The sequence below is a fragment of the Chaetodon trifascialis genome, chromosome 2 (assembly GCF_039877785.1).
Source record: "Chaetodon trifascialis isolate fChaTrf1 chromosome 2, fChaTrf1.hap1, whole genome shotgun sequence".
Lineage (NCBI taxonomy): Eukaryota > Metazoa > Chordata > Actinopteri > Chaetodontiformes > Chaetodontidae > Chaetodon > Chaetodon trifascialis.
In genome coordinates, this window is record NC_092057.1 from 15,419,173 (window position 1) to 15,446,824 (window position 27,652).

The window sequence follows — 27,652 nt, forward strand, 5'->3', positions numbered from 1 at the left end:
GAACTTGAACTCGAAAGAAGAAAGGGTGACAAGAAGTCATTTCAAATAGTAAACTGGTCAATAATAATAATCTGAATTTATAGGAGTCTGCAGTGATTAGGTAATAATGCAGCTGTTGCCTTTAGGCCGTTTTCATTCCAGTTTGTGTTTTTGTTTGTTTGTTTTTGTTCATGATTTAGTGATGCATACTCTATTCACAAATACATTTGCCGTTAAATCAGTAGTTGTAGTTTGTTCCCCCTCGCTGGTAGTTGTGCTATGACACAGTCATAGCTCACAGTCAGTGCGGGCTTCATCTGCAACGCTGCTGTTCCACAGCGACTCTCTGCAGGTCTGTTTGTTCTGCTCACCGGAAAACGGGCTCTGATTCCAACCAGCTGTTTCCCGCCTCACGCAAATCAGCTGCACACACACACACGCACGCACGCACGCACACACACACACGTAGTAGGCGGAGGCAGTAGACACACACACACACACACACACACACACACACACACGTAGTAGGCGGAGGCAAGAAGCCACATACACACACACATTGGAGGGAACCCCATCAGCTGTGGGAAGCAGCACAACCTGAACTTACTTTTATTTTTCTAATTCTGTTCTTCACATTATCCGATTTTTGAAGCTGTATTTAAGATATGCGCAATTGAGGAGTACAGCAAGAGCTCTGTGCTGAAAACATAGACCATTATAATTTAACAAGGACAGCGGTGGAGGAAGAAAAAAAAAACAGAAAACACGGACTACAGAAGGTGGCTTTGAAAGCATGGAATATTTCATGATGCCGACAGAGAAGATACCGTCCTTACAGCAGTTCAAAAAGACGGAGAAGGATGTTATTGGAGGTCTCTGCAGGTGTGTAGCTAGCTCTTTTTTGTTGATACGAAACTGCACGCGCAAATCAGCCCTCATGTGGCTCTACTGTGTGTCTGTGTGTGTGCGGTGCGGTCTGACTTCAGTTAGCATGCTAGGTGTTAGCCTCGCTGCGATGTCTTGGCAGCAGGAGCATGGTCGTGGAAATCACAGCCTGCTGGCCAGTTGCTGCTGTTAGCGATGACTACATTTAACATGTTATTACGTTCGCCGGCCAAATTACATGTAATAACCCACAAGACGCGTTTGCGGCCATTCGGCTCAGAAATATGTAAATCAGCGACATGAAATCGATACATTTGCGTCCAGTTGAACATCAACCACGTGGTGGTTAACGTGCTCCCCGCCGCCTCGCTGCTGTTTCCTAACTCACATGTTTATAACGACATAGTTTGTTACACCCCTCCCTGCTTTCACCGAAAGACTTGTGTGTGCCATCTATTTGGAGATGTGTTAATTACGGGGGCGTAAAATGGGGGTTCAGCTCAGCTACATGCGTAGTTAAAATAATGCTCCGCGCAGCAGCCATGACTGTGTCGTGTGCTAAAGTTAGCTTAGCTTGGCTAACTAGTTAGCTCTCCGCGCACTCGTTCTTAAACCGTGTTGTGTGTGTGCTGACTCGTTTTTAGTCACGCGCACTGGCGTGTTTAACCGACACACGTCGTCTCGTAAGTGTAACGACGGACACGGATCCGCGTCTGTTAATAGCATACCAATGAGTAAGCGCTAGCTTTGTGCTAATGGTACAAAGCATTGTTCTCCATGAAGCCAGGGGGCCTGCAGCTGCTGTTGCTGCTGGCGGTGTCACATTTCACTGCTGCTACCGTCCACACCGTCCGACGCGCCCTCCGGCGGCCATGTTGGAGGTCCGCAGCTCCTGGCAACGACTCCTGACAACAGCTGATTTCATTTCTAAACCTAAAAAAACATGATATGTCTCAGCTGTGTAGGATAGATGATTTGTTTTCCTCTGCTGTCTCTGGTCGAAGATCGGATAGATTTAAGCAGTTGTAAACATGAGTGATGAGGATGCTGGGCATTTTTTTAATCGCCTCGCCACATTTGTGTCACATGGTTTGTGCAACAGACGACGAAGGCAGGAAATTCCTCTATTATATCCATTAAGCTCCTTTAAAATTTCACAGTAAGTGAGCATGTGAGGAACGAAATGACCAAATTAAGCCTTTAATGTTGATTATGCTGATCATACATTCACTAATGGGGCTTTACGCAGTATATTGAGGGATAATTTACAGAACTGCTTTCAAACTAACATAACATTGAGGCACTAAATTGAATAATTTGATGACTGCTAGCCTTTTGTAAGGCAGTGTGCATACATCATGAGATAGTGATGGTGTTTTTAAAGTTCTTTTCAACGTGTTTATTTAAATCTAGCTCTGGACATTAGAGTGTAGCCACACACCCACACAATCATCTTTTATAGAGAAACTATTTACAGCCATGTGAGCCGTGTCCTCTCTCTGACCCCTCTTCATTTTCGTAAACATCCCCGATCAGGTTCTCCAGGTTTGTTGTCTTTTTGGTGTCATGCTCATATTTTTTTTAATGGCTCACCTATTTCTTTCCCTGAGTAAATATGACAGTGGAGGTTTTGCCACCGTAGCATTCAGTCTGATGGGGTGGAGGTGTGTGAGGGGGCGCTGGGTTCAACCAAACTAAAAGACCCTCGGGCATCCTGACAGAGGAATGCAGAGAGGTCAGGACTAGTCTGGTAGTGTTTCAGGTTAAAGGTTTAAAGACGCAGCGAGAGATCTGCTCAATGCACAATGTATTGTTGCTGTTTGTTTATGTATGTGGCTAAGAATAGCAGATCGTTACCTTCTTATTGGACCTAAAGGACAGGATATTGACCGTCTCTGTTGTTTGACCTGTCTCCCTCAGCTTGGCCAACATCCCCCTCAGTCCAGAGACAGCCCAGGACCAGGAGAGGCGAATCCGCCGTGAGATTGCCAACAGCAACGAACGCCGGCGCATGCAGAGCATCAACGCAGGCTTCCAGTCCCTAAAAACACTCCTGCCCCACACAGACGGAGAGAAGCTCAGCAAGGTGCAGAAAACACCCCACCGCTGACACGTAGAAGAGATCTCCTTTGCGTCAGCATCGATCATGACGATGCTTTACATGCTCGGGCTCCGTTATTGAATTGTGCAGCAGAAAATTGAACTTATGACACCTTGGTCTACATTTGAGTTTCCTTCCTGCCTCAGCAGCAGTTATTTGTCCACACGCTATCCTCACTTTTTTTCTTCTTTTCTAACTTTTGGTTGGTTTGCCCCTGCCAGGCGGCCATCTTGCAGCAGACAGCAGACTACATCTTCGCCTTGGAGCAGGAAAAGACACAGCTGCTGGCACAGAACAACCAGCTCAAACGCTTCATCCAGGTAATAGCCTGTCCCATTGTTTTTCATCATGATTGTGTCTAACCCATTTTACATAGCTCCCTACCATTAACAACTGCCATCCGTTATATCAAACTGTTGTGTTCCTTCAGGTCGACAGGTTTATCCATTGTCTTAGTTCTTACTATAACCTGTGCACCATTACAGCCCAACTTAAATTTCATATTTGCACAGCTTATACAGCACAGTCCTTTCTCAGTCTGTATGCAGCCACGTGTGTTTACCAGTCTCGTCTGTTTACTGTGCTGTTGGTTCACCTTGTGTTTTATTTTTTTGCCACACCTGGTCATCTGTTTAACCCAGCACAAGCTGCATGCACTGTTTCTAAATAACGTGGAAGCTCCTCAGATTGTGTACAAACCGGATGGTTGGGTTTTCGAGCAGCCCCCACCCACTTACTAAGATTAAATATGTAAATGTTCACGTTATCTGTTTTGCGTTAACCGTACATGGCCTTCATGTCATTCCAGGAGTTCAGCGGCTCATCACCGAAGAGGAGGCGAGCAGAAGAGAAGGATGAAGGGATCGGGTCTCCAGACACGCTGGAGGAGGAGAAAGTGGAGGAGCTGAGGAGGGAGATGCTAGAGCTGCGACAACAACTGGACAAGGAGCGTTTGGCTCGTATGCAGATGGAGGAGCAGGTGAGACTCATGACCTCTTCCTCGTTCTGGACTCAGAACAGTCATCCACATCTCCAGGCTGTGAAATGGTCCCGTCAAGACGTCACAGTTGACATAACTACCAAAATACCCAGAACAATGGTTCAGCTTTACCAGCCATTTCCATATCCGTCACCTTAACAAGCTGGCAGCTGGTGGTGTTGACAGATTCACCAATACAACAGCCAACTGCTGCTCAGCTCAGCCTGGACCTACCTGAATAGCAGGTTAAGACAAAGGGGATTGGACAGGTGGTGAAGACAAACAGAAACTTTCACCGGTAGCGAAATGGGAAAGTAAACAGAAGGGGAGATGCAGGGTCAAGATATATCCAAAGATTTGTTGAAAGACTTTTCAAAGAAGACAATGACACATTATGACACGTACACATTAACTTTCTTTTCTGTGAGTCCTGTAGAAATAATTCTTTTAATACTTGTGATGTTAATTGTGTTTAAAATGTTGTATTTGGGCAATAACTCAGAAGACTTGGACAAGTTTTGAGTTCCTGAAATGGTTCCTGGTGTAATAAACGCACATGCTCGGGGTGTTTGTGTGCAGGTGCGATCTCTGGACACCCAGCTGCACCCAGAGCGTCTGAAGGTGATCACCCAGCAGGTGGAGGAGGAGCAGGCCATCCTCCAGAGCCAGACGCTGTTACGGCTGCAGCAGATCCACGCCGCTGACAGACAAACACACAGTCCACAGGTGAGACATGCACTGCAGTTTTACAGCTTCTAAAGAAGTTACCAGCCTCGATGGCAACAGTTATGGCGCATTTCCATTACACAGTTCCAGCTCTACTCAACTCGGTTCTACTCTACTCTACTTGGTTTGGTTGAGTTTCCATTCCAATTGAGTACTTCATAGTACCTCCTCAACGTAGGCGGGGTCGTCATACCACGGCTGCGCGAAACTGCCATGACGTCAATTTGTACGCGACGCAAACAGAGCCGACCTCGTCGACGGACCACGGTGATATTTTACGAGCAGCCATTTCCCTCGAGTGAGAAAAAAGAACAAAGTCAGCGGTTGCTGTTGCCCGGCGTTACAGTGGAGGGGGCGAGATTGTTTTTCCGGTGTTGGACGTCGCAGACCAGTGACGACACTCTCCGGCCAATCAGTGGCCGACAGGCTGTTGACGTCACACATATAGTATCGCTTCTACTCGCTTGGAACCTCGCCAGAGCAGGTACTAAAAATAGTATCGGGTACCAGGTACTATCCCTGATGGAAACACAAAACAACCGGGTAGAGTAGAGTCAAGTCGAGCCGCGCTAGTGGAAATGTGGCATTAGACGTCAACACGCACAGTCTCAGATAGGTTTTTTTTCTGTCCTCCAGGTCCTCGCTCCCCCGACTCCACCCGCCCCAACCCACCACCCCACGGTCATCGTCCCAGCCCCAACACTAACCCAGCACCCCCACCATCACGTCACGGTGGTGACCATGAGCCCGTCTGTCCACACCAGCAGCGTGTCCACGTCCAGACAGAACCTGGACACTATTGTGCAGGTAGGGGTTTGTTTTACTCTGTATGGAGGGTCCGTGCTGCAGGGTTTGCCCAAATTCGGCAAAGTTTGGAAACTGCTGAATTTTAACTTGTGTTTTCAAGGTTAGGGTACCTTGAAAGTGTTTGAATTTTGCCGCACGAAATTCATTTCACCTTGAAAACATTAGTTTTCACATAAAAACCGTCTCATTGGACTGAATACTCGCTGCAGCTGCTTCAGTGCTTCTTTCATCCTCTGCCCTCAGGCCATCCAGCACATCGAACGCACTCAGGAGAGGAGAGCGAGCGCCGAGGAGGAGCAGAGGCGAGCGGTCATCGTCAGCCCCGCCCACGTGGCCATGGACACCGCCTGCTCGGACACAGACACCGACACAGAGGGAGAGGACTGCTCAATGAACTGATCCACCACCTGAGCTCACACACACACACACACACACACACACACACACACACACACACACACTCACTCACACTCTCACACTCACACTCACACACAGAACACACATACAAACACTTAAAATACCTACTCACTGTAAGATTCCCTCCAGGAGCTTGACTACTTTTTAAAAAAAACAGAGAAATCTTTCTTCGGCACTATCCAAACTCTTAAATCCAGTGGTTAAGCTCTGTGTCAGTCTTGTACTGTAAAATCTCTGAAGATTAAAAACATAGGATGGTCAGCGTGCAGAGGAGGCCCTGTGAGGGTTTTTAGAGGCTGTTCTTTCATCGTCAGAGCCGGATCTGTGGCTACTTGTAAACGTGAGGGTCTCCTCGTGTGAAAAGCTCTCAGCATCAGTCCGTCCTTCATGTATGTTTATGTGTGCTACATACGGTCGCAGCATCACGGCTAGCTGTCGTCACCGGCACGCTGACAGTATTATTTGCGCCACAAATAGATGGAGTCAGTCCAACGGAGAGTTGAATGTAACAACACAATAAGCGAGCAGCTCTTGAGGTCTGAAAAGGGACGTGGAGTCGCAGCTGTTTCTTCCGCTGTCTTAATTTGTTTTTTTTCTTTACGTGTCCTGGTCGGCCGCAGTGAGCGCGGCCACGAAACCCAACTTAAACTACAACAGAAGGCATTTCTTAAATTAAAAAGTTTGGGGGAAATTCAAACTAATTGCAAAGCTAATTGGAGGATAGATGTTAAATACAATTATGTCTGATTTACTTGAAGAAAAATAAACGTTGTGTCTTTGATATCGAAATAAGCCCTTAAAAAAATAAGCTGATGAACAATTTGTATTGATCGTCGTTTGGTTTTAATGTTTTGTTTTTTTTTGTTTTTTTTTCTGTCAGGGTTACTGAATGTTGAAGGTGAAGATTTTGTTATATTGAGATTAACAACTTAAAAGTGGAGGTTTGTCAGGTTTTCACAGGGAACCGGAGGCCTTGAACTGAGTTTTCAAGTCCAATTGAACCTTTCAGTCAACCAAATCAGACCCTCTCATTCGTTATCTACCGGTGTCAGTGGTTAAGTTAAAACAGGCTTTTAAAAATGTAACCACATGCTGATTCATTGGTGGAACACAAACAGATTTTCATTTTCAGTCCCAGACAATTTACGGAATCAAACTTAGTCGCAGCGTATGAATCGGTGGAAAGTTTGGCCGAGTGAAAATCTGAAACACATTTCTATGATTCATGCGCTCCGTTTGCAGGAAGGCTTCCGGTTTTCCTCCAAAGACTTCCAGTCCATCTTCTGGTCTTGGTTTGTTGATTTCAGTGACTATGCACTAGAGTGTTTTAGGTATTTATGCAATTCCATCTTCAGTACATTTGTCGGCGTCTCTCACACACGAGGTGAAGTTATCTATGCACCGTTGATGGGTGTGTGCATTACACCTACAGTATATGTATGAAACAAAGAATGTAGTCTCTACTTGTAAGGTGCTCTATATCAACCTGGTGCTCTGCTGACCAGCAGTGAGCTGAGGCCCCAAGCCCTTCATGTAACTTCACACTTTGTCACAGTTATTCCATATCTGAATTTTATGTGAAATGATTCACATCATTTCCACATCTTGGAATTGCTGAGAGAGCAAAGAGGAGCTGCGTCTGATTACAAATGACAGCAGCGTTGCGCGTTGACTTGTGATATTTGCTCACATAAATAGAAAGAAAACCCCTCCGAAACACAAGCATGTCGCGTCTTACTGAAGTCCAGCCCAAAAGGTGTCGTTTTGGAAAAGAAACTCCAGCAAGAGGAGCGGCAGCTTTATTGGGAAGCTAAGCACGTAGTTAGAGATCCGCGTACGCTTTCAGTGTATCACAAAAAGAGCAAAACTAACAGAGAGCACTGTACTGAATTGCCGATCTCTCCCCAGATCTCCGTCTCTCTAAAGCGCACCAAGTCTGTCCACCTCATGTTTCATTGGTTATATTTCTCTCGGGAATTTGACTGGAAACCTCCCTCTTCGAGCCTCCCTCCTGTCACACTCGATTTGGTATGCTGACTTGATGCTGTAAACATTCCTTTTATTTGGATTTGTATCTGTCTTTTGATCTCTTATATGTTCTGTTGCCAATCGAATGCATGTTACTAATTGCTGTTCTCTTGTCTAAAGCGGGCTTTCGTTTTCATCTTTTTTGTGTCTTATTTTTCTTTTTTTTGTGGAATTCCTCTATTTCTTTTCATGAACACATGACTGAGCGGTTCAGTATTAACTGTCTTGTGTGAGACGTGTGGACACTCTTCACTCACTGGCATCAATTTTATATCTGGTTAGACTAGTACTTTTCATGCCATACATTGTGGGGGAGGGTGGGGGGATTCTCATATTTTGTTTGTGAAACTTTGTTAAAGGGTTCGGTGTTTTGCTGACAAATGGTAAATCTCAGCCTGAATTTCTGAGGTTTGTTCTTGCTCATCTTAACACTTGTCCCCACATTTCTGTACATTGTGTTGCAGCACTGCTGTCTTTTGGTGGAATTTGAGATATTTGATATGAAGCACTTGCTGTTCTGTACTGCCTGAATCAGTGATGAGGAAGATATTTTTTTGCCATTTATTTTTTGTAAACTCTCATTACGTTCTGCTCTCCTGTCCTTTCATCTGTCTTTCTTGTCCTGTTTTCCATTTTTGGTGACAAGCATTTTTTTTATATTTTTGTGATAATTTTTTTCCCCATCAGTCCAGGTCGATGAGAAGCTGTTATATTTTGTTTATAAAAACTTGGGTAAACAGGCCTTTGTAAAGATGAAAAAAAAAAAGAAATAAAATTTGTACTTTTTTTATTACACCCCTCTGCCTCCTGGTTTATTTCATTTATGGGCTGTGTGGCGCTTTTTGTCCACCAGGCGGCGACATTGAGCAACTCCTTGGCAGCAGCAGAAGAGAAGTTGCTCTGCTGCCTGGATATCACATTTCTGATGAACACAAGTGGCACACAGGCCTCATTTTAACAGTTCTCTGAAATGTGCTTGTTACACTGAAAAAAAAAACTTCTTAACATCTGAACATTGGTCAGAAAAGTCAGAAAAGCAATACTGGAGTTCCATGAGTATGTTAAAATCTCTTAAAATTAGGGACGTCTATACAATTGGTGATTAAAACTCAAGACTACAACATGGTCAGGTGGTTTCTTCCTGCTTCTCTGCTCTTTAACATTTCTGATTGGCCCAGGCAGCTGCTCTGACACACAATGGCTGATATGGGTACAGTCACGGACCGCCACCTCAACTGGTGTGCCCTCTGACCTTCAGCCGGAGCAGTATATATAGCCGAGGGAGATGAGGGGAAGGCCCCTGGCAGCCAAAATGAAGTCTCTGCCGTCTGTGTGCTGCTTGCTGTCTCTGCTGGCCCTGTCTGCTGCAGGTAAGGTGGAGGGCAATGGGGTTTGGGTGAAATATTTCAGGGTTTCAGTGCTGTTGGATGTAATTCAGGGACTTACTGGAGCAGGTGCGGTGAGTGAAATGCTGTTTCAGAGCAGTCGGATAGCTGCAGATCTATTTGGTCTGTGTCTTTCAGCATATGCAGCGTTGTGTGTCCGGCTGAGACTGTGGCCAAAGATTGAACAGGTCATTAACGAAGGAAAGGTTAAACATCTTTTCCGCTCAGTCGTTTGAGTCAGTGACTATAAATATGCAACTGAATGAGTTCCATTTATTACCTATGGATTGATTTAGCTTCCTGCCAGTCTGAGTTTCATACACCCTCCATTGCCTCTTTTCTGGCCTAATGTAGCCAGAGTCGGTTTGAAATATATTTCAAATTTTGACATCTTCACGCACCACTGCATGCCTGAACTCAGCTGACTGGGCAGGAAGAGTGTACCGTCTGTTGTCGTGGGTGCAGCGCCCAGCCTTGCGGTTGTACAACAGAGTCATGGCTGAGGTGTGACACCAGCTGATGGAAACTGTCCTGTCTGCTGCTTGTTCTCTCTGCCCTGGACAGCGCCGCAGTGACAGCACTGACAGAGTAACTTGGACTCACTACAAAGAGTCATATTCACTGCTGCAGCCAAAGCAAAAAAAAGCTGGCTGAAATTATTTGTTTTCCCTCTGGATCTATTTTTGGGTTGACTGTCTTTTCACAGCTATTTGCATGCAGTGAGATTTTTGGCACTTGATAATTCACAGGCTTACCTTTAATTCAGTGTCAATAGAATTAATGCATTTTTATGCTGAGTAAATCAGAAATTTCAGCACCGACACACTAAAATAGAGTTAAACTGTAGAGATTTGTACATCACAGTCGTTGTTTGTTTGTTTCCAGGCTGTTGTCATGTTTTGTTAAAGTGGAGGCAGAGAACATCCTTGTCTGTCCTTGCACTGATTCATTTTGGCCTCTACAAGTTGTCGTAGTCAGGTGTCAGGCGTCATTCAGACAAAGTCACCAGATACTGTGGTCACCAGTGCCATGCACTGATACAAATCTCTTTAAGGCTCTCAGGAATGCACACACATCTCTATAGCGTACACAGACACGCAGACTTACACATGCGTGAAATGACAAGACAACCATAAAGTCATACATGAGTACAATTAAGTCTACAGCTAAAATCAGTGTAGCATTAAATGTGTCAAAAGAAGCCTCATCAGTTCAGCTCTGCTCTGTCTGTAGAGCCGCTAATCTGTCATTTCAGTCAGCAGGGTCTACGTCAAGGGGATGTCCCAGCTAAAACAGGCATGAGAGAGCACAGCGGAGGGCATACAGGACCACAGTTCAGTAGCCAAGCAGCTGGACTGTTTGAAGTTACATAAGAAGACAATCAAACACTATTAAAATTCGAGGTCAGTGGAAAAAAACAGTAGAAGTAGTGACAGAGCTGAAGTGGTAAGATCCTCCCCTCCACACATCCCATTTAGATGTGTGAGAGAAAGTATGAGATCTGACAGAAATAGCAAACAATGATGAGATAAATAGCTGAGTGCTACATGTTTATTAGGAAGTGAGAATGTGTGTGTTTATGTGTTGCCTTGTAATTCTATTTGCAGGGATCCCAAAAACAGGAGCCCACTCACAGTCCGACAACTTTGTGGGGACCAAAATGCTGGACCCCACAACATAAATCCTTACATTTTAGGATGAAGACTTGGGTGAAGGTTAGGTTTAGGTCAAGATCAGAGTTAGTAATGTCCTCTGTGTAATGTCCATGCAAGTGATAAAAAAGGAATGTGTGTGTGTATGTCTGCAAAATGCGTTGTTGCAGCTGTGGCAGCGATATGTGGAGCTGTGCAGATAAATAAATCAAAAAGCACAACACTTACCTCGGGCTAAATAGCCTTAATGAATTCGTATGGATGCTGATTTCTTTTTAATGAGCCAGAAATGCACCCCACTGCTGGCTGCATGTTTGTGTACCTGTGCACTTTTGTTTTAGGCACTGATGTCTAAAAAGAAGAAGAACTCATCAGTCATCTAGGCTATCATGGCCAACTTACACAGTGAGCAGGGTGCCTGTCATCAGTACGTACGAGTGCTGACGCATTTATTGTTCCTGCTCTTTAAAGAGGCACTGCGTCACGCACAGCCGTTGCAGGGGATGTGAGCAATAGTGCCGCAGAGTTGCAGGCCAGCCTCATGACAATCACAGGGAGCAGAGGAGCGCCACGCTTCCTGAAAATAGGAATGGAATTATCCCTCCTTCTTTGCACCCTCTGACTCATTGTGGGACTATTTCTGTCTGTACCATCCAGCACACAGGCACCTGTCCCATTCTATCCCCACGACACAGTGCTCTGGCCAGGCTTCACTGCAGCAACAAGCAGGGTGAGGAACCACCACAGAGGCACGTTACACGAAACTTTGACGGTGGTAGAAGCAGAAACTACACTAATAACTCCAGATAAACAGTGTTGTTTTTCAGACACACTCATTTGGACGGCATACATTGATACCCCCACAATGTAATGATCATAAGAAATAATTCTACAACATACTTTTTGTATTTAGAAAACGTGTAGCACATTTCATACTGATGCTTTAGGCATCTTAAAGGTTCAGCGTGTAGGATTTATGTGGATCTATGGAAGAATATGGCAGAAAAGGAATATCATCTTCATAAGTATGTTTTCATTATTGTTTAATCACCTGAAAATAAGAATTGCTGTGTTTTCATTACCTTAGAATGAGCTCTTTGTATTTACAGACCACCATGTTTCTACAGTAGCTGAGAATCTGCAACCTCTCCACTATATGCCACTAAATCCTGCACAGCGGCCCTTTAAAGGCATTTAGAGGCATTGCAAATTAGCGAAGAAAATACCATCAACAATCCCATTTTAAAGCTGCACGAAGCAATATTTTTACATCATCAGTGGATTAAATGGCCTTTTATATTGTGAAAGAGCACATTCATAATGACAAACCCACAGAAAATTATCACCCAACTCTGCAGTTTTCCTCAGCCCTACCATGCATTTTATTGTTTTCTGGCTCATTGTTTCGGTTTCACAGCCTGGAACTTTATTGTTTTGGTTCGCTCTCACCGCTCTCATCACCCTGCTTTCCAGTCGCAGCAGGCAGCGAACTGTACGCTATCTGTCCAGCACCAAACAGCAGTGTAGTTATGTGTAGATAAAAAATCGCAGGTATCTATCTATATTTATCAAATCCATATAATTTCTCTGCAATTATGCTCATTAAATCATTATCCGTATTGCTCACAGTAGCCTGACACTACAACGAATGTGCGTCCATGAGTATATAGCTGTTCCATCAGGGTTCCCAGGCAGATCGTGACCATCCCATCTGATGTCATGAGTAACAGGATCATGGTTTGAGTAGTATGCAGGATCACGGAAAAAAAACCCAAAACATTTACATGTAAGCTAACAAGACTAAGAGTCTAGCAACTCTGTGATACAAGCATCAACATGCAAATATGCTAAAAATGACAACGCTAACGTGGTGATGTTTAGCAGGTTTACCATGTTCACCACCTTAGTTTAGCATCTGTGCATGCTAACACATGATAATTAGCATCTAACACAAAGCTAAGGCTGATGGGAATATCATTCATTTAGCAGCTATTTGGTTCTAAACCAAAGTATGTAAGTGAAATATTTGACCTGATGAAAAGTTAAGGGGGCGGCATGGTGGCACAGCAGGTAGTGCGCGTGCCCCGGGCAGGGCCTTTCTGTGTGAAGTTTGCATGTTCTTCCCGTGCATGTGTGGACTCTTTCCGGGCACTCCGGCTTCCTCCCACAGACCAAAAACATGCTCATTAGGTTAATTGGTGACTCTAAAATTGCCCCTAGGTGTGAGTGTAAGTGTGAATGGTTGTTTGTCTTGTGTGTTGCCCTGCGATCGACTGGTGACCGGTCCAGGGTGTACCCTGCCCCCCCACCCCACACCCCACCCCGCCTGTCGCATCTTCCTCATCTTCCTAATGATATTAACTTTAATTCGACCTAGCCATCACTGGCCACTACCCCAGCAGAAAGTGATCTCTCCACTTTATCTTCACAACTATCTCGAGGCAGTCAGTGTGGAGAAAAGCCAGGACACTAAATTCAGCTTGTATGATTGCCGGCCCCTTGTGGTTCCATTATTCATCTTTCTTATGTCGTATGTTCTTTCAACACTTACTGGAGCATTGGGTTTATCCCAAATCATCACATCATGTGCACAAATATCTGCTTCCTACATAAACCAGGCGGCTGCATCACACAACCTTCAGCTCATTTACCTTCTGTAATATGACATAAACAAACAAGTAAATGGTCAATAGGGATTGACCTTGTTATGTAAAGTCACTTCACTTTGGCAACCCATGCATCTTCACTGATGCTCTTGAGGATCTTGGCTGCTGCTGCTGCTCATGTTACAACACAGACGATGCTATAGTGCTGTGCCTTTGGCCAACATCCAAACCTCCCTCATGGCTCAATCACGACAGCATTACTGAGCTCCCTCCTCATGAATGCCAGACAGTCACGGCCAGGCCGAGCGACAGCGAAGGAGTACATGATTAACATTCTCTTAATACTATAAATTATATCAAAGTAACACTTAAAAGAGCAAATCTGGCCTGATAAAGATCAGCAGACCTTTACCCCCCAATTTTCTGTAGAGGTTATCTGTGTGCTGGATTTTATTCTTTATCTCTTCATTCGATTGGACTTGTTTAGCCAGTTAGAATTCATTATCATTGTGATCAGCGATGGCCTGGCCAAGCACTTGAAGTTCATTGGTTTCACTGAAGGGTTTGACTGGGTTCACATATTGCAATAAGCTGCCATGACCAGATCTTACCTTGGCCTTTGCTTAGGCTCAAACAATTCTAGACAACTGTCACTTTTGGTTAAAGCCAAGAGCAAAGCTATTATCACAATACAGAAAAACCATATGGAGCAAAATGTCTTCATCTGCACAGTTTGCACACAATGTGGGTGCTTTGGGACTGACAGCTTGACGTTCTCTGTTCACTAACGCTGACAATCCCCTCAGGAGGCGATAAGCTAACACAGCTTCCAGATACAAGAGGTGACAAGCAGCATCACGAGAACAAAATTGTTTGATGTGTGATTCAGGGCCTTAAAATAAGGCAAAGAAGCCGTCATGGAGGACAGTGCAGGAAGAGGAGAGGACATGGAGTCCTGCTAGCATCATTTAGGATGATTAGATGAGCACTAAGCCTTCCATAGCCTAAAGTATACATGAAGCAGCTGCTCTTGGTTTGGTGGACTTTAATATGCACATTTAAAATAGCAGGAGCCATACTACTGCTGGTGCAGTGGTGATGTGACACATCATGTAACGTAAGCATATTATCAGAACAGAAGCGATGGCCTTTATTGGCAAAAAGTTTCAGACTTTAAAGCTTAGGAGGAAAGGTTCCCTTCTACACCTGCTGTGATACCAGTCTGGTGATTAGAAAGAATTACTGTTACTGTAGAGGCCATTTGAAATGTCACAGCAGGAAAAGCACAGGTGTAGCTAATGACACTAATGAGGGCTCTGTTCTATTTATGTATAGCTCAGTATGCCATGCCAGTGAGGCAGCATGCACAATCCTAGGACGCTGGAACCGGAACACCTAAATGGAAAAGAGCCGCTGTTTACTTTATGAACTTAGAAGTTTAGAAGCTTTTCCTTTCTACAGCAAGACAAATGCCTGCTACTTCTTTTGTCTCGCTGACTCACTCACTTAATTTCATTGGCCCAATTAATTACAGCCCCAACACACACATCCACAGGTGCTTTCACTCATGGTACCTGACTAGACCTCAGGACTGGACTTGACAGACTAATTAGTCAAAGTAACTGAGAACACCTGGGTGAGTTTCAGGACTGTGGACTTAATGAGGCTGCGTTTACACTTAGGGAAAACGCATATGTTTTCATGCAGCCTCTCATTTACACACAAACAGAGTTTTTTTCACGGAAAACGATCATTTTTAAAAACTCTGTGTAAACTGGGTTAAACGGCGTTTTAGGTTCTGAAACGTTACAACCTGCAACTGAAAATACTTAACGTCATGTCACTGACCTATGTTTACACTTGTGCCCATAGGTTTGGCATAGTTACGATGGTGCTCGACGGCGTATTTATCCGGGTTCATGTAAACGACAACATTTTGTGCACAATGTTATTTTTGAAAACAGAGGGGCCAAAATATCCGTTTTCCAAAATACCCTGCTATGTGTAAACGTAGCCTGAGACGCTGAACTTCTGGTTAGATGTGATTATTCATAACTATTCTCAGTTTAATCATATAAAAATATATTTACTGAAAATGGGTAAATATTAATTATTTAGCAATGCAAGTCAATCGATTGTGTTTCCTGTTCAGCCTTCTTCTTAGCGGTGTCAGCCATTATTCTAGGAAAGATGAAATCGCTGTCACATTAACACAATGATTATATGTTTCAAATGACAACGTGAAAATAATGTGACAATATGAAACCATTCACTTGTTAAGACGAATCTACAGAGAAATTATCACCTCGATTTTACGCGACTTTATTGTGACCTTCATTGTGACGTTGCGTTTGTTTAGCAACTTTACTGTTTTGGTTCACTCTCGCCGTCTCATGGCGTCGTTTTCAGCTGCAGCAGGTGGCTGTTGTCCATGAAAAAGCTTTAAAAAACACTGTACACTGTCTGCTCAGCACCAGACAGCTGACAAACACAGTTAGCATATAGCTGGTGAACAGAGTGGAGCATTTAGCAGCTAAAGAGAGAGAGATGTTTTCCGCAGGAAGTGGTGGAGACCAAAAACAGAGCTAAAAGAGAGAGCATTCGTCAGGTGGCCCAGAGACAAGACACAAAAAAGTTAACAGGTGGTGATTTGTCATTATTGTGCACCACTTGTTCCAGCTGCCCCCCAAGTTTCCCACACAATTGAGGTTTAACAGTTGAAGAATATCTAAAACTGTTGTCGCGTGTTGGCTTCTTCCTTAGCATTAGCCTGCTTGCTCACGACGAGCGTTGAGCCAGAAGTCTTATGAACGTGCAAATCCCGTGACAGCTGCCTACAGCTATTACTCTTCATCCTACACGCTGATCCCATCTTGTAACATGAACTGCAGACATGCGTTTAGCTGCCTCATGTCACACAGTGTACCACTGTGCGTTCCTCAGTCTTAGGATCTCACAGACAGTTATAATTAAATAGAGGTTGTGGCCTCGTGCTCTCCGTACACTGCGATTGTGAAGAGTATCTACTGTGCATATGCATGTGGCAACTAAAACAATTTCCCCTCGGGGATTAATAAAGGATATCTGATTCTGTTTAATAGAGAGGGGGTCCCCTGCTTTCGCTGTGATTGTTTGAAGCCATAGTAACTGTAATCTCTCTATATGATCCAGAGGGACAGTGATGTCTGATCTGGACCGTGTGCATGAGCAGCTCGTAAATGCCTTGAAATCATCTCTGGGTTTGCTTTTGAGGGAACTCCGTGTCTGTGAACATGATATAATCACCTTCCTTGAATTTAGGAAAATATCACTGCACAGATATTAATAGATGGATAAGAGGTGCAGCAACAAACGTTCAGTTTTCCCTATTTTGGGAAAGCATTCATTAACCAGGGTATTGGGGTTTTTTGTACAGTAAAAAAGCAGTAATATGACCTGATTTTATGCAGTAAGAATGCAAAAATGACTCTTTTTTGCTGACATATTCTTAATGGAAAATTCCTATTAAGTTTTTTAAAACCTTAAAATGATAACTCTTTACAATGATAATGAATACATCCTTCCATTCCAAGTCATCCTGTCCACTCAGCTGTTTTCTTTTGGATCCTCTTCACAACTGTCTGCTGCACGTTGGCCTCAAATAGTCCATGCTCTACTGTCACCATTCAAGGAGCTGAAATCTGAGTCGTATTTCGAGGGTGGAGAACATCTGATCTGCTCTGTTCTCACACTGTGACTGAGCACTAGTCAAGCACTGACATAACAAACGAAGATGACTGGTCAGCAGATGTCCTGCTAGTTTACACCGTGCAGCCTGATTGGTCAGAGCTGCATTTCAATGCGTTTGCTTTGTCTCATATTTTTCAGCCTGGATGTCTGCTGAGACAAACTTCCAGTCACTATAAGTGTGGTCTCATACTTGGCCAAATCACTGCTGTACTTTTGCTCTATCAGTCCCAGCAGGCCACAGTCTACCCACCTACTATTTAAGTTTTTGTCTTTATTAGCTTTGAGGCTCTTATGAGCTCAGAGTTGTTGGCACGTTCACCAAAACCCTCAAAGGTGCCACTGATCAGTCGTGTTACCGTTCAGGAATAAACTCTCATATATGACATATAATGAAATGCATTGAGCATTTTTGGTTCGCACACAGTTCTTAAGCTTCTCCCTGACTTCATTAGTTAATAGGTGGAATATAACAGGCCTCTATTGCTGTGCATGTGTTTTGTCAATAAATGAATGAGTGACTTCCTTTAAAAAGTTAATGTTTCTTGTTCTAATCAGGGAGGAATTCTACATTTTTTACTTGAAGATCATTTTGGTTTTGTTGTAAAGCAGTGCTGATCAAAGACTCCCTTGCCTTCAAAATGTTTTTGAAGTGAGACACCAGCACAGAAAGTTATCTTGTCTAATCACATTTTTCCTCCATTTAGAGCTCCTGGCAGGGTCCTCCATCCATGATGAGGAGCCTCTGGTGCATCTGCAGCTCCAGCAGCCAGAGGGAGACCTCTTCTCCTGCAGATGTGACACCACGGAGGAGCACACCAGCCAGAGCTCCTCCAATGACACCCCAGCCCCGGAGAGGGCCATGTGTCAGCCCTGCACCAAGCCTGAATCAGCTTTAGAGGCTGAAGAAGAGCCAGCTTCCACTTCAGAGCATGAGGAGGAAGAGGAGGAGGAAGCAGCCCCTGTGGAGGAGGACACTTCCACTGTTGAGGTAACAAGTGATGGAGAAGAAGCGCAAGAGGAGGAAGCTTCCCAGGAAGAAGTAGAAGAAGAGGAAGTGACATCTGAGGAGGAGACTGAAGCAGAGCCTGTAGAGGAGGCTGAGTCAGAGGAGAGTCAAAGTGTGGAGGACGAGGAAGTAGCTGAGGAGGCTGCGTCATCTGAAGAGGAGGATGAGGTGGCTGAAGTTGAGGAAGAGGAGGAGAAAACTGAGGAAACAGAGGAGGAAGCAGAGGAGGAGTTATCTTACGAGGAAGAGGAAGTGATTGAACCTCAGGAAGAAGTTGAAGAAGAGGAGGAACCGACTGCTGAAGCTGAAGAAACAGTTGAGGGAGCACAGGATGAAGATACACAGGAGGATCGGGAGGCAGCAGCTGAGGAGGAAAGTATGGACACTTTCATCCATGAGGCCGAAGAGGAGGAAGCTATTCCTGCTGAGGAGGACGTTGGAGTGGCTGAATCTGAACCAGAAGCAGAACCAGTTGAGCTTCCTCAAACACACTCTGAATCAGAACCAGAGGTGACAACAGAACCAGAGCCTGAACCAGAACCAGAACCAGAGGTGACTGCAGAACCAGAGCCTGAATCAGAACCAGAGGTGACTGCAGAACCAGAGCCTGAACCAGAACCAGAGGTGACTGCAGAACCAGAGCCTGAATCAGAACCAGAGGTGACTGCAGAACCAGAGCCTGAACCAGAACCAGAGGTGACTGCAGAACCAGAGCCTGAAGTTGTATCAGAGCTGGAGGTGATTCCAGAGCCTGAACCAGAACCAGAAGTCATCCCTGAGCCTGTTACAGAGGAGGTCACCCCAGAATTTGTAGCGAACGTGGCCATGGAAGAGGAACCAGTGGAAACCACAGAGGAAGAGGCTCCTGTGGTGGAAGAGGCTCCTGTTGATGTCGAGGACGTGACAGTGGAGGAGGTGACTGCAGAGGTGCCTGCACAGTCTCAAACCAAAGGTACAAAAAGAGAACACTGTGTGGGTTTAACTTTTATGAAGCATTTCATTTAATCTCCCGTCTTCTCAGAAGTAAAGCTGCGGCAGAAGATAACTTTAGATAACACAGAGGCTGATGTCTCGCCTTCATTCTGTCAGACAAGTAGAGCAGGAGGGGTCCTGTTGATGATGATGGCTGAGCCTTAAAAGGGTTTCCCATCTCTTCCTCTGATCCCACTTCACAATTCATTCATGACACTACAGTCTGAGAGTCCTTGGTGGTTATCCACAGGGTATCCTCAGTCATTTTCTCTTAAAAAGTGAGAATGGAAGGACAGAAACAGCAGAGCACAAAAATGAGAGAAAGAGAGAGGAAAAAAATCAAAACATGAAAACTTTAAACCAGCATAACTGTTGTTCAAGGATTTGTATTTGTCTCACTAATACTTTATTATTATTATTTATTTCTATAATTTCTCCTACAGGAGATTAAGAAAGTCTCATCTTATCTTATCTCTTATTAGTTCTCTCTAAGTTGTAATTAATGACTTGATCAAATCACTCCTAAATGTTTTAAAGGGCCATTAATAAGGGCAGGTTTGGGGTTGATGGTGTTTATCCTCATCTATCATAACTCGCTTTGTCTTTTAAGTTTGTGCTTTAATTCACTTTGAAGACCCCTCTAATGAGCCATTTGACCACTTAACGTGAGGAAATGAGCTGCGGGGCAAAATGAATTCATTAATAACTCATTCAGAGGAGGATAAACACCAGCCAAAGGGATTTTTCACAGCCCGTCAACACACAAGCCGTTCTCACAAATGGCTGATTGCTGACCTACAAATTGTTCAAACATCATTTTCTAACTTTGTATAAAGCTCCATATAAAATGTGAGTCCTGTTTCACTCTAATTTTGTCAGGTCATGAAATGACAGCAAAGAGTCTCTATCTTCCTCTCTTCTTCTCTTTCTCTCTCAGGAATGCCGAACCCCCTGAATATGACACTGTGTGTAGTTAAAGGGGAATTAGCAACAACCTCTGGTACAGAAATAAACAAACCAAAATAGCGGAGGAAAGGAATAGACAGATGGATGGACAACGGCATGATATAACAGTTGGGCCTGTACTCGGCTCAGATGGTCTAGTCACTCACAGTCAAGGAAATCATTCACTTGAGCTTTTAGTAATTGCCTTTGACAGCTTTAGTGGAGAAGAGGACGTGGTTCATTTCAGATTTCGCTGCTGAATTATTTTCCAGGCCTTCTTTGCCAGACTGATCATTACTGTTTTCCAGTAGTAGAAGAAATACTCAGATCCTTTACGTAAGTGAAAATATTGATATCGCACACTGAAAATAGTCCTTCATTCAAAGCTTTACATTAGTAAAAAGTATATAAGTATTTTCACCAAAATGTACATAAGTATGAGAAGTAAAAGTAGTCATTGTGCAGTAACATGGTTCCTGTCAGTGTTTTACTATCATGTGATGTTTTTTAGATAAATATTACTGCTGCATTCATGCTGCATTTTGCTGAAGTAGATGTTTAAGATTGAGCTCATTTTAACCACTTTATATACTGTTGGGTAGTTTAATCAGCAGCGAATCATCATATTCTGCAAGATCATTGTGTGCCTGGAGCATCGCTGTCCTGTGAGAACCACGTATCTCTAAAGAGTCAGCTTTTCATGGGCTCAGAAAAACAGCTCCCATTTTCCAGCTAATCTGAGAAGGTTTATCATAGTTTCATTTTGGAAGTTGGATAATTTTCCCTTCATATTTAATCCTTCAGTGTATCAAAATATTGAAATTCAAAATCACCCGATTTGGAGATACATGGTTTACACTGGACAGGAAGAGTATGAAAACTTCACTAATCTGGGAAGTAACAAGTAACTAAAATTGTCAGAGAAATGCAGTGGAGTAAAAGGTGCAATATTAGCCTCTGAGCTGTAGTGGAGAAGAAGTATTACAAAGCTTAAAATGGAAATACTCAAGTAAAGTACAAGTACCTCCAATTAGTACTCAAGTGCGTGCTTGAGTAAATCTACACGCTGCGACTTTCTTACCGTCACAGGTACATGCATGTCAGGGCTTTTGACCTTAAAAGTTGACTGACAGTTTGATCCTTTAATCAGATCGTGAGGAAGATGTGTCAGCAGGCCCAGCACTGAGGGACCGCTCCCACATAGAGGACACGCTACGACTGGCTTCTGCTGAACCCTCAGCGGAGTTCTCAGGTGAGGAACAGCAAGACCCCTCAGAGTTACTGACATAAGACAATATTTGTTTTGTAATTTCTCTCTTTGAAATGCAATGAAAGGTCATAAGGCATCTGAAAGACTAGCCTCATTCCCACCAGCACAAACATATATATACATATGTGTATATGTATACACAGTATACGTATATATATATATACCGACGTCCTTCTGATCAAAAATTGGATGTTCAGTGATAACATTGTGCCTCCCACCGTTTCAGATGTCTTTCAGACCATTGCTGCAGAAATGCCTGAAGTTCTGTATTGAGATGAAATTGCAGCAGAATGTTTATAGCTACTTTGTCAATGGAAAATTAAAACAGATGTGTTTGCATGTGAATGAAAGGAAGTTTCAGACAATTTTGGGGAGCTTTTCTGCTGAAACTATTCTGAAAATTGCTTCCTGATGTCTAGGTCCTGCGGCTGTTATGTGTGAGTGTGTGTACTGTATGCTTGCACGTGTGCATGTGTGTATGTGTGCAAGCGTGCAGACATGCCTTGAAGTAGGTGATTAATCAGTGCAAAAGTATAACTCTGTCCTCAGCATGAAAGCACCTCTGTTCTCTTAAACCAGATTGGTTCATGTCAGAGAGCCCAAAGTGCTGCAGCGGAGCCAGTCTCTTAATCACCTCGGCTCGTTTCAATAAACTTTATGAGGGCGATTCATCATGTACTGCCAAAGCAATTGTTGTAATCAGTGATGGTAGCGAGAACATTAATAATACTCTTTCCCAAAATATCTTCTCACTGTTACATCCCAAATATTACTCTGTCTCTCTCTCTCCAGCTGCTATGAAGAAGCTGTTGAATATATACCACACGGCCATCAAGCCGATGGAGCAAGCCTTCAAGTACAACGAGCTCAGGCAGCACGAGGTCACAGGTAAATCAGCTTCCTGTTGCAGATTACACCTGGATACAACTGCATGTACAGAGGCGTTAACGGTAGTTAACAGGCAAATATCAGGCTTTAGAGGCCCACATCAGCAACGGTTTTGTGTCTTTTCATGACTTTAACTGTGGTCCAGGTCAGACCTCATAACATAAAACTGGAAATCAAAACAACAGTATGATAACTTCTATCTCGAATCCTTTAGAGACATTTTGCCGTGAGTGTTAGTCAGACACAACTTATCAGTCTCATAATAGTAAATAAGTAAGCTGATATTTTATGTGTCATTTTCATTTTCCAGCAATTAACACGTCACAAGCACAGCACCTTTATGAGTTCACCACACCGTACAGCGCAGCCAGTACATGGCTTAATAAACTGGAGTTGCACAGAAACAGCGAAGTACAAACAGAGTCATAATCAAGAAGAAATAGAGCCAGGACTTGACATTATTCAAACCAGGCACTCCGAGAAGCACAATAAGGACTCTGTCTGCTGAAAATTAAAGGGAACGTTGTGTGGGCCAGACTCCCTACAACTTTGTTCCATCGCGCTAGAGGGCAGGGAGTATTATTTATATAATGTGCAAGGAGCTGGATGGAGACTTCAGACTGTGCCATGTGACTCTGGGACCCCTCGTGGTGCAGGATGGAAAGACATGTGCACAGTCAGGATGTCAGTGTGCATGGAGAGCACCAAAGTGTTCAGAAATGTACATTTTATCTCCATCTGATTTAGTTATTTCCTGTGTAATAGTGGACCCCCCCCCCCCCTTTTGAGGATCATGAATATTAGCATTGTGGTCAGTATTTGACTCACATCCTCAAACAGTACAGCAAAAGAAGGTAATATTGAAGCTCAACATGGCAATTTGAGAAATAGCTTAATGATACAGCACTTTTTTCTCAAGCATATTTTCTCTGTTGGTTCTTTCTCAAACCTTCTTTTTCTTTGTCTTTGTCACAAACTGTGCAGATGGCGAGGTCACCTCTAAGCCCATGGTTTTGTTCCTGGGACCTTGGAGTGTCGGCAAGTCCTCCATGATCAACTACCTGCTGGGTCTTCACGGCACCTCACAGGGACTCTACACAGGTTCATAATGATAAAACCTGATTTGACATAATCATGTAAATCACCAGAGTAGTGATGAAGATTCCTAATTATATCAGCGGTTACTGACTATGTCACTTTTCATCAGTGGTGGAAAAGAATTCAGAACTTTTACTCAAGTAAAAGCAGCATTACCGCAGCATAGAAATACGGTTACAAGTAAAAGTCCTGACTTTACTTGATTAAGACCAGATGAACGAGTGCTCGATGAAAGTGTCCAACCTGGAGCTGGAGTTACAGCTACAGTCAACAGAAAGGAGGCCATGACAAAGGTAGAGATGTTGGGGGTTCAGGTCAGTCAGGTTGGGAATCACGCCCCCTAAACAATGAAAAAAATACAAAGTAGATACAGTAGTACATCAAAAAAAAGTCTAAAACAATAAACTTGTATGTAAAGAATAACTTAACCAAGCATCCCCATTACACTGGAATGGCTATCGTACATACTCCCACATGACCAGTGACATAACCCTCCACCTACCACCATCACCCTGACCAGATCCAATCCCAGACATCCCTTCAGGTGATTACACTCCTGTGAAAACATCACTCTGAGTATTATATTCCTCTCTGCCCACTGATCCCCGTTAATCCTACACACTGATTCTTTAAATTAACAAATGTGTTTGTGGACTAAATTGGGGAAAAATGCTGCTCCCTTCAAACATCCACAAAAAACAAACTCCACTAAAGTAGTGTGGAGTGACCATGTGGGTCAGCTTTTAAAGCCAAAGGACCCAGGTGAGCTTCATCAGCCACACATAGACATTGTCTAAAATCAGCCCCTCTTCCTCTGCCCATCAGGTGCTGAGCCCACCACCTCAGAGTACACGGTCATAACGCACGGGGAGAAGTTTCGGACCATAGAGGGCATCGTCATGGCAGCAGACAGCTCTCGATCTTTCTCACCCCTGGAGAAGTTCGGCCAAGGCTTCCTGGAGCGGCTGGTGGGCATCGAGATGCCCCACAAGCTTCTAGAGAGGGTCACCTTAGTCGACACACCCGGTATCATCGAAAACCGCAAGCAGCAGGAGAGAGGTGATCATTACTGAAAAGAACAAAATCAAAGCTTCAGATAGCCAGTACTCATTATTTGTTGTTTGTATCATGGTCTTGGGCTTGAGGGATCTTTGATTTCCTGAACCAGAAATCCCATCAACATGAGTTTGACCTGTTTCTGTGAACAAAAAATACTCAAAGCTTCTCATATGTGAAATATTGAAATAACTAAAGCATTTATCTTATCCTGTACCTCCTCCCTCCTCTTCCTCAGGTTACCCCTACAGTGAGGTGTGCCAGTGGTTCATTGACCGCGCTGATCTCATCTTCCTGGTGTTCGACCCCACCAAGCTGGACGTGGGTGGGGAGCTGGAGATGCTCTTCAGGCAGATGAAGGGCCGCGAGTCCCAGATTCGCCTCATCCTCAACAAGGCGGACAGTCTTACCACCCAGGACCTGATGAGGGTATACGGAGCCCTGTTCTGGAGCATGGCGCCCCTGATCAACGTCACAGAACCACCGCGCGTGTACGTCAGCTCCTTCTGGCCTCAGGACTACGCTGTGGACACCAGCAGAGAGCTCTTCATGAAGGAGGAGACCTCTCTCCTGGAGGACCTCAACCAGGTGAGACTTCTTGACTCATTTTTTTCATGACTCGTGATTTCTTGACCATTTGCAATACATGTGATACATCTTTGTGTGAGGAGTACTTGATGACACTCAAGTCCTCATAAGTGTTATTTTCAATGCAACGGAAACACTCATTTTCTCTTTATCTTTTTCTGTTTCTCTTCTTCCCTGCAGGTGATTGAGAATCAGATAGAGAACAAGATTGCTTTCATCCGCCAGCATGGCATCCGTGTGCGCATCCACGCCCTGCTGGTGGACCGCTACCTCCAAACCTACTACGACAAACTGGGCTGGTTTAGCGACCCTTATGAGGTGTTCCGAGACATTGTCAACGATCCGGACAAGTACTACATCTTCAAATCCATTCTGGCCAAGACCAACATCAGCAAGTTCGACCTGCCCAACAGGGAAGCCTACCAGGATTTCTTCGGGGTGAACCCGGTTTCCAGCTTCAAGCAGCTCTCCTATCACTGCAGCTGGACCGGCGGCTGTCTGCTGGAGAAGATCGAGAGGGCTATCTCGCACGAGCTCCCAGCTCTGCTCAGCAGCGTCAGCAAGGCCGCAGACACGCCTGCATCAGCGAAGGCTGCACCGGCACCTCCGCCTCCGCTGCCTGGCACCTGTGAGGGTCCTGAGTGTGAAGAGAAACCCAAGAATCGCTGGAGGAGGCAGTGAGATGGAGGAGAGGGGTGAAGGAGGAGGAACAGAGGAGGGAGGCAGATGGCGACAGCAGCAGCAGCCAGCGGGTTTCTTGAACTAATCCCCACGGCTGTGATTTTCAGGACTGGCTGTGGGGAGACTGAACGCAAGAGCAGGAAATGTGCAGAGATGTACGAAGCAGGCCTGAAGCAGAATACTTCTTAATGCTTGTTTTTACCTACACGGAGCTCCAAATGGATGGCTTTTATTCCATTGGGACGGTTCAGATCAGCTGTAGATGACAGAAAAGTAACCCAAATAAGTTTCATATTCTTTTCTGGGGCTGTAGAGCAACTCTTCTGGCATTTAAGTAGGTCAAAACAAACAATGAAAAGTGAACGTTTCTGACTATGGTTCGGTAGAAAAGGAAAGGCAGAAAAACAGGTTTGTGGTCCCATCTGAAGCCATCGCTGTCTGCAAAATGTGATGAAGGCCTGCAGAGGAAACAAACTTCCGTAACAAAGGCGTCCATATAACCCTTCATTTAATGAAGTCCGAGAATGATTGTCTCCTTATTTCTCACTGTTTTCAAGTTTGTACATTATTTTTTGTTCAGAGAAAGATGCTGGAAGTGATTGTTCTCGACCAGTGATTTGGTAAATGCTGCCACTCTTTTCTTTTCCGTGTTGTTTGCAAAGTCTGAATATTCAAACTGCTGTGCTGTGTTTTTACGGTTCAACCAACTTTAGCTCATCATCATGTCATATTTTCAATGGTGGCACAAGCAAATAGAAAGAAGGGTGCTCTCATAGTGTTTTATTTAGCAGTGATTCAACCATGTTTAGTCACTGTACTGTACTGCACTACTGTATACTGTACTGTCATTTTTTCTCTATATTGTGTTATACTATGATCCTTATAGAAACATGTTTTCTCAGTTCTGCACTGAGACTGAATTGACTCAATACAGTCATGGTGTCCTCAGAACTCAGTCACTTACTCATAGCTTTCTGTTTGTGTAAACTTGTATTTAATGCCATTGAGGCCTTTTCAGCCCTCCGAACTGTTTTACGTCAGCACGGCTGCATACCACATGGGCATTTCCTTTAAAATGTAATCTTTTCCTTGTTCTATTAGGTCTGTTTGTAATTGTCATTCTTTTGAGTGATTTCTTTTGAGTAAACAAACAAACAAAAAAATCTGCAGGCTTGGTTTTCTTTGTAAGGCTACAAAGACATTACAGATGAAATCTCTCCCACTGAAACAATACATAATTAATATCATTTGGTTGTTTAGCTGCAAAATGCATGGAAATGTGGGCCAAACAGAAGTCAAAAGCGCCGGCTCTCACCCTCACAACACAGTCTCTCGCTCTGGATTGGAGAAACTGCACCTTCAGAATGAAATACTGCAGACTCATAACAGCATGAATTATCAATTAGAAACACAATTAAATGTGTAACACCTAAGCAAGCATAAAAAAACCCACACAAAACCATATTAACAATAAATTAGAAGGGCTGGGGTGTTTTTGATAGCTATTGGTTTATTATCCCCTGCAGTGACTACAAACAGCCACCAGGAGGCGCCTCCATTCAATGTGTTAGACTGGCTTCATAGCAGAGTGCATGGCAACAAGCATGGCTTATTGCATATTGCGTAGCATGAGTACCCTTCAACTTTTCACTGATGATAGCTTGTCAGGATTAAACCTTGTTATAATCTCTGTACTATTTAATTCAGAGCAGAGCAAATTCCCCTCTGCTGTCCAGGAATACCGTACGTGTGTATGAGCGTGAACCCCAGGAGTATTTGACAGCAGTGGTCTGTCTGAAGTTAGTTTGGTATTGCTAACATAAACACTCCCACAGTGATCAGATACCCAACAAT

General features: G+C 44.0%; 2 protein-coding genes across 2 annotated transcripts; both read left to right on the top strand.

Moving 5' to 3' along the window:
- Window positions 1-502: 502 nt before the first annotated feature.
- On the top strand, window positions 503-8,717 carry LOC139348051 (transcription factor AP-4-like). Its single transcript, XM_070988005.1, has 7 exons — window positions 503-861; window positions 2,785-2,950; window positions 3,187-3,285; window positions 3,774-3,944; window positions 4,524-4,670; window positions 5,307-5,477; window positions 5,721-8,717. Exons 1-7 carry the CDS (start codon window positions 773-775, stop codon window positions 5,874-5,876), a joined length of 999 nt encoding a protein of 332 aa, XP_070844106.1. The 5' UTR covers window positions 503-772; the 3' UTR covers window positions 5,877-8,717.
- A 490-nt stretch (window positions 8,718-9,207) lies between these two features.
- On the top strand, window positions 9,208-26,421 carry LOC139346310 (uncharacterized). Its single transcript, XM_070985334.1, has 8 exons — window positions 9,208-9,292; window positions 17,999-19,252; window positions 21,368-21,469; window positions 22,280-22,375; window positions 23,360-23,476; window positions 24,299-24,532; window positions 24,768-25,117; window positions 25,298-26,421. Exons 1-8 carry the CDS (start codon window positions 9,208-9,210, stop codon window positions 25,796-25,798), a joined length of 2,739 nt encoding a protein of 912 aa, XP_070841435.1. The 3' UTR covers window positions 25,799-26,421.
- Window positions 26,422-27,652: the final 1,231 nt, after the last annotated feature.

What these genes read in the sequence shown, in the direction of transcription:
- LOC139346310 (XM_070985334.1), top strand. Translation starts at nt 9,208, where the DNA reads ATGAGGGGAAGGCCCCTGGCAGCCAAAATGAAGTCTCTGCCGTCTGTG. An exon ending in TGCACAGTCTCAAACCAAAG is followed by an intron (nt 19,253 to 21,367) that starts GTACAAAAAGAG and finishes TCCTTTAATCAG; the next exon opens with ATCGTGAGGAAGATGTGTCA. An exon ending in CCGCAAGCAGCAGGAGAGAG is followed by an intron (nt 24,533 to 24,767) that starts GTGATCATTACT and finishes CCTCTTCCTCAG; the next exon opens with GTTACCCCTACAGTGAGGTG.
- LOC139348051 (XM_070988005.1), top strand. Translation starts at nt 773, where the DNA reads ATGGAATATTTCATGATGCCGACAGAGAAGATACCGTCCTTACAGCAG. An exon ending in GTATGCAGATGGAGGAGCAG is followed by an intron (nt 3,945 to 4,523) that starts GTGAGACTCATG and finishes GTTTGTGTGCAG; the next exon opens with GTGCGATCTCTGGACACCCA. An exon ending in GACAAACACACAGTCCACAG is followed by an intron (nt 4,671 to 5,306) that starts GTGAGACATGCA and finishes TCTGTCCTCCAG; the next exon opens with GTCCTCGCTCCCCCGACTCC.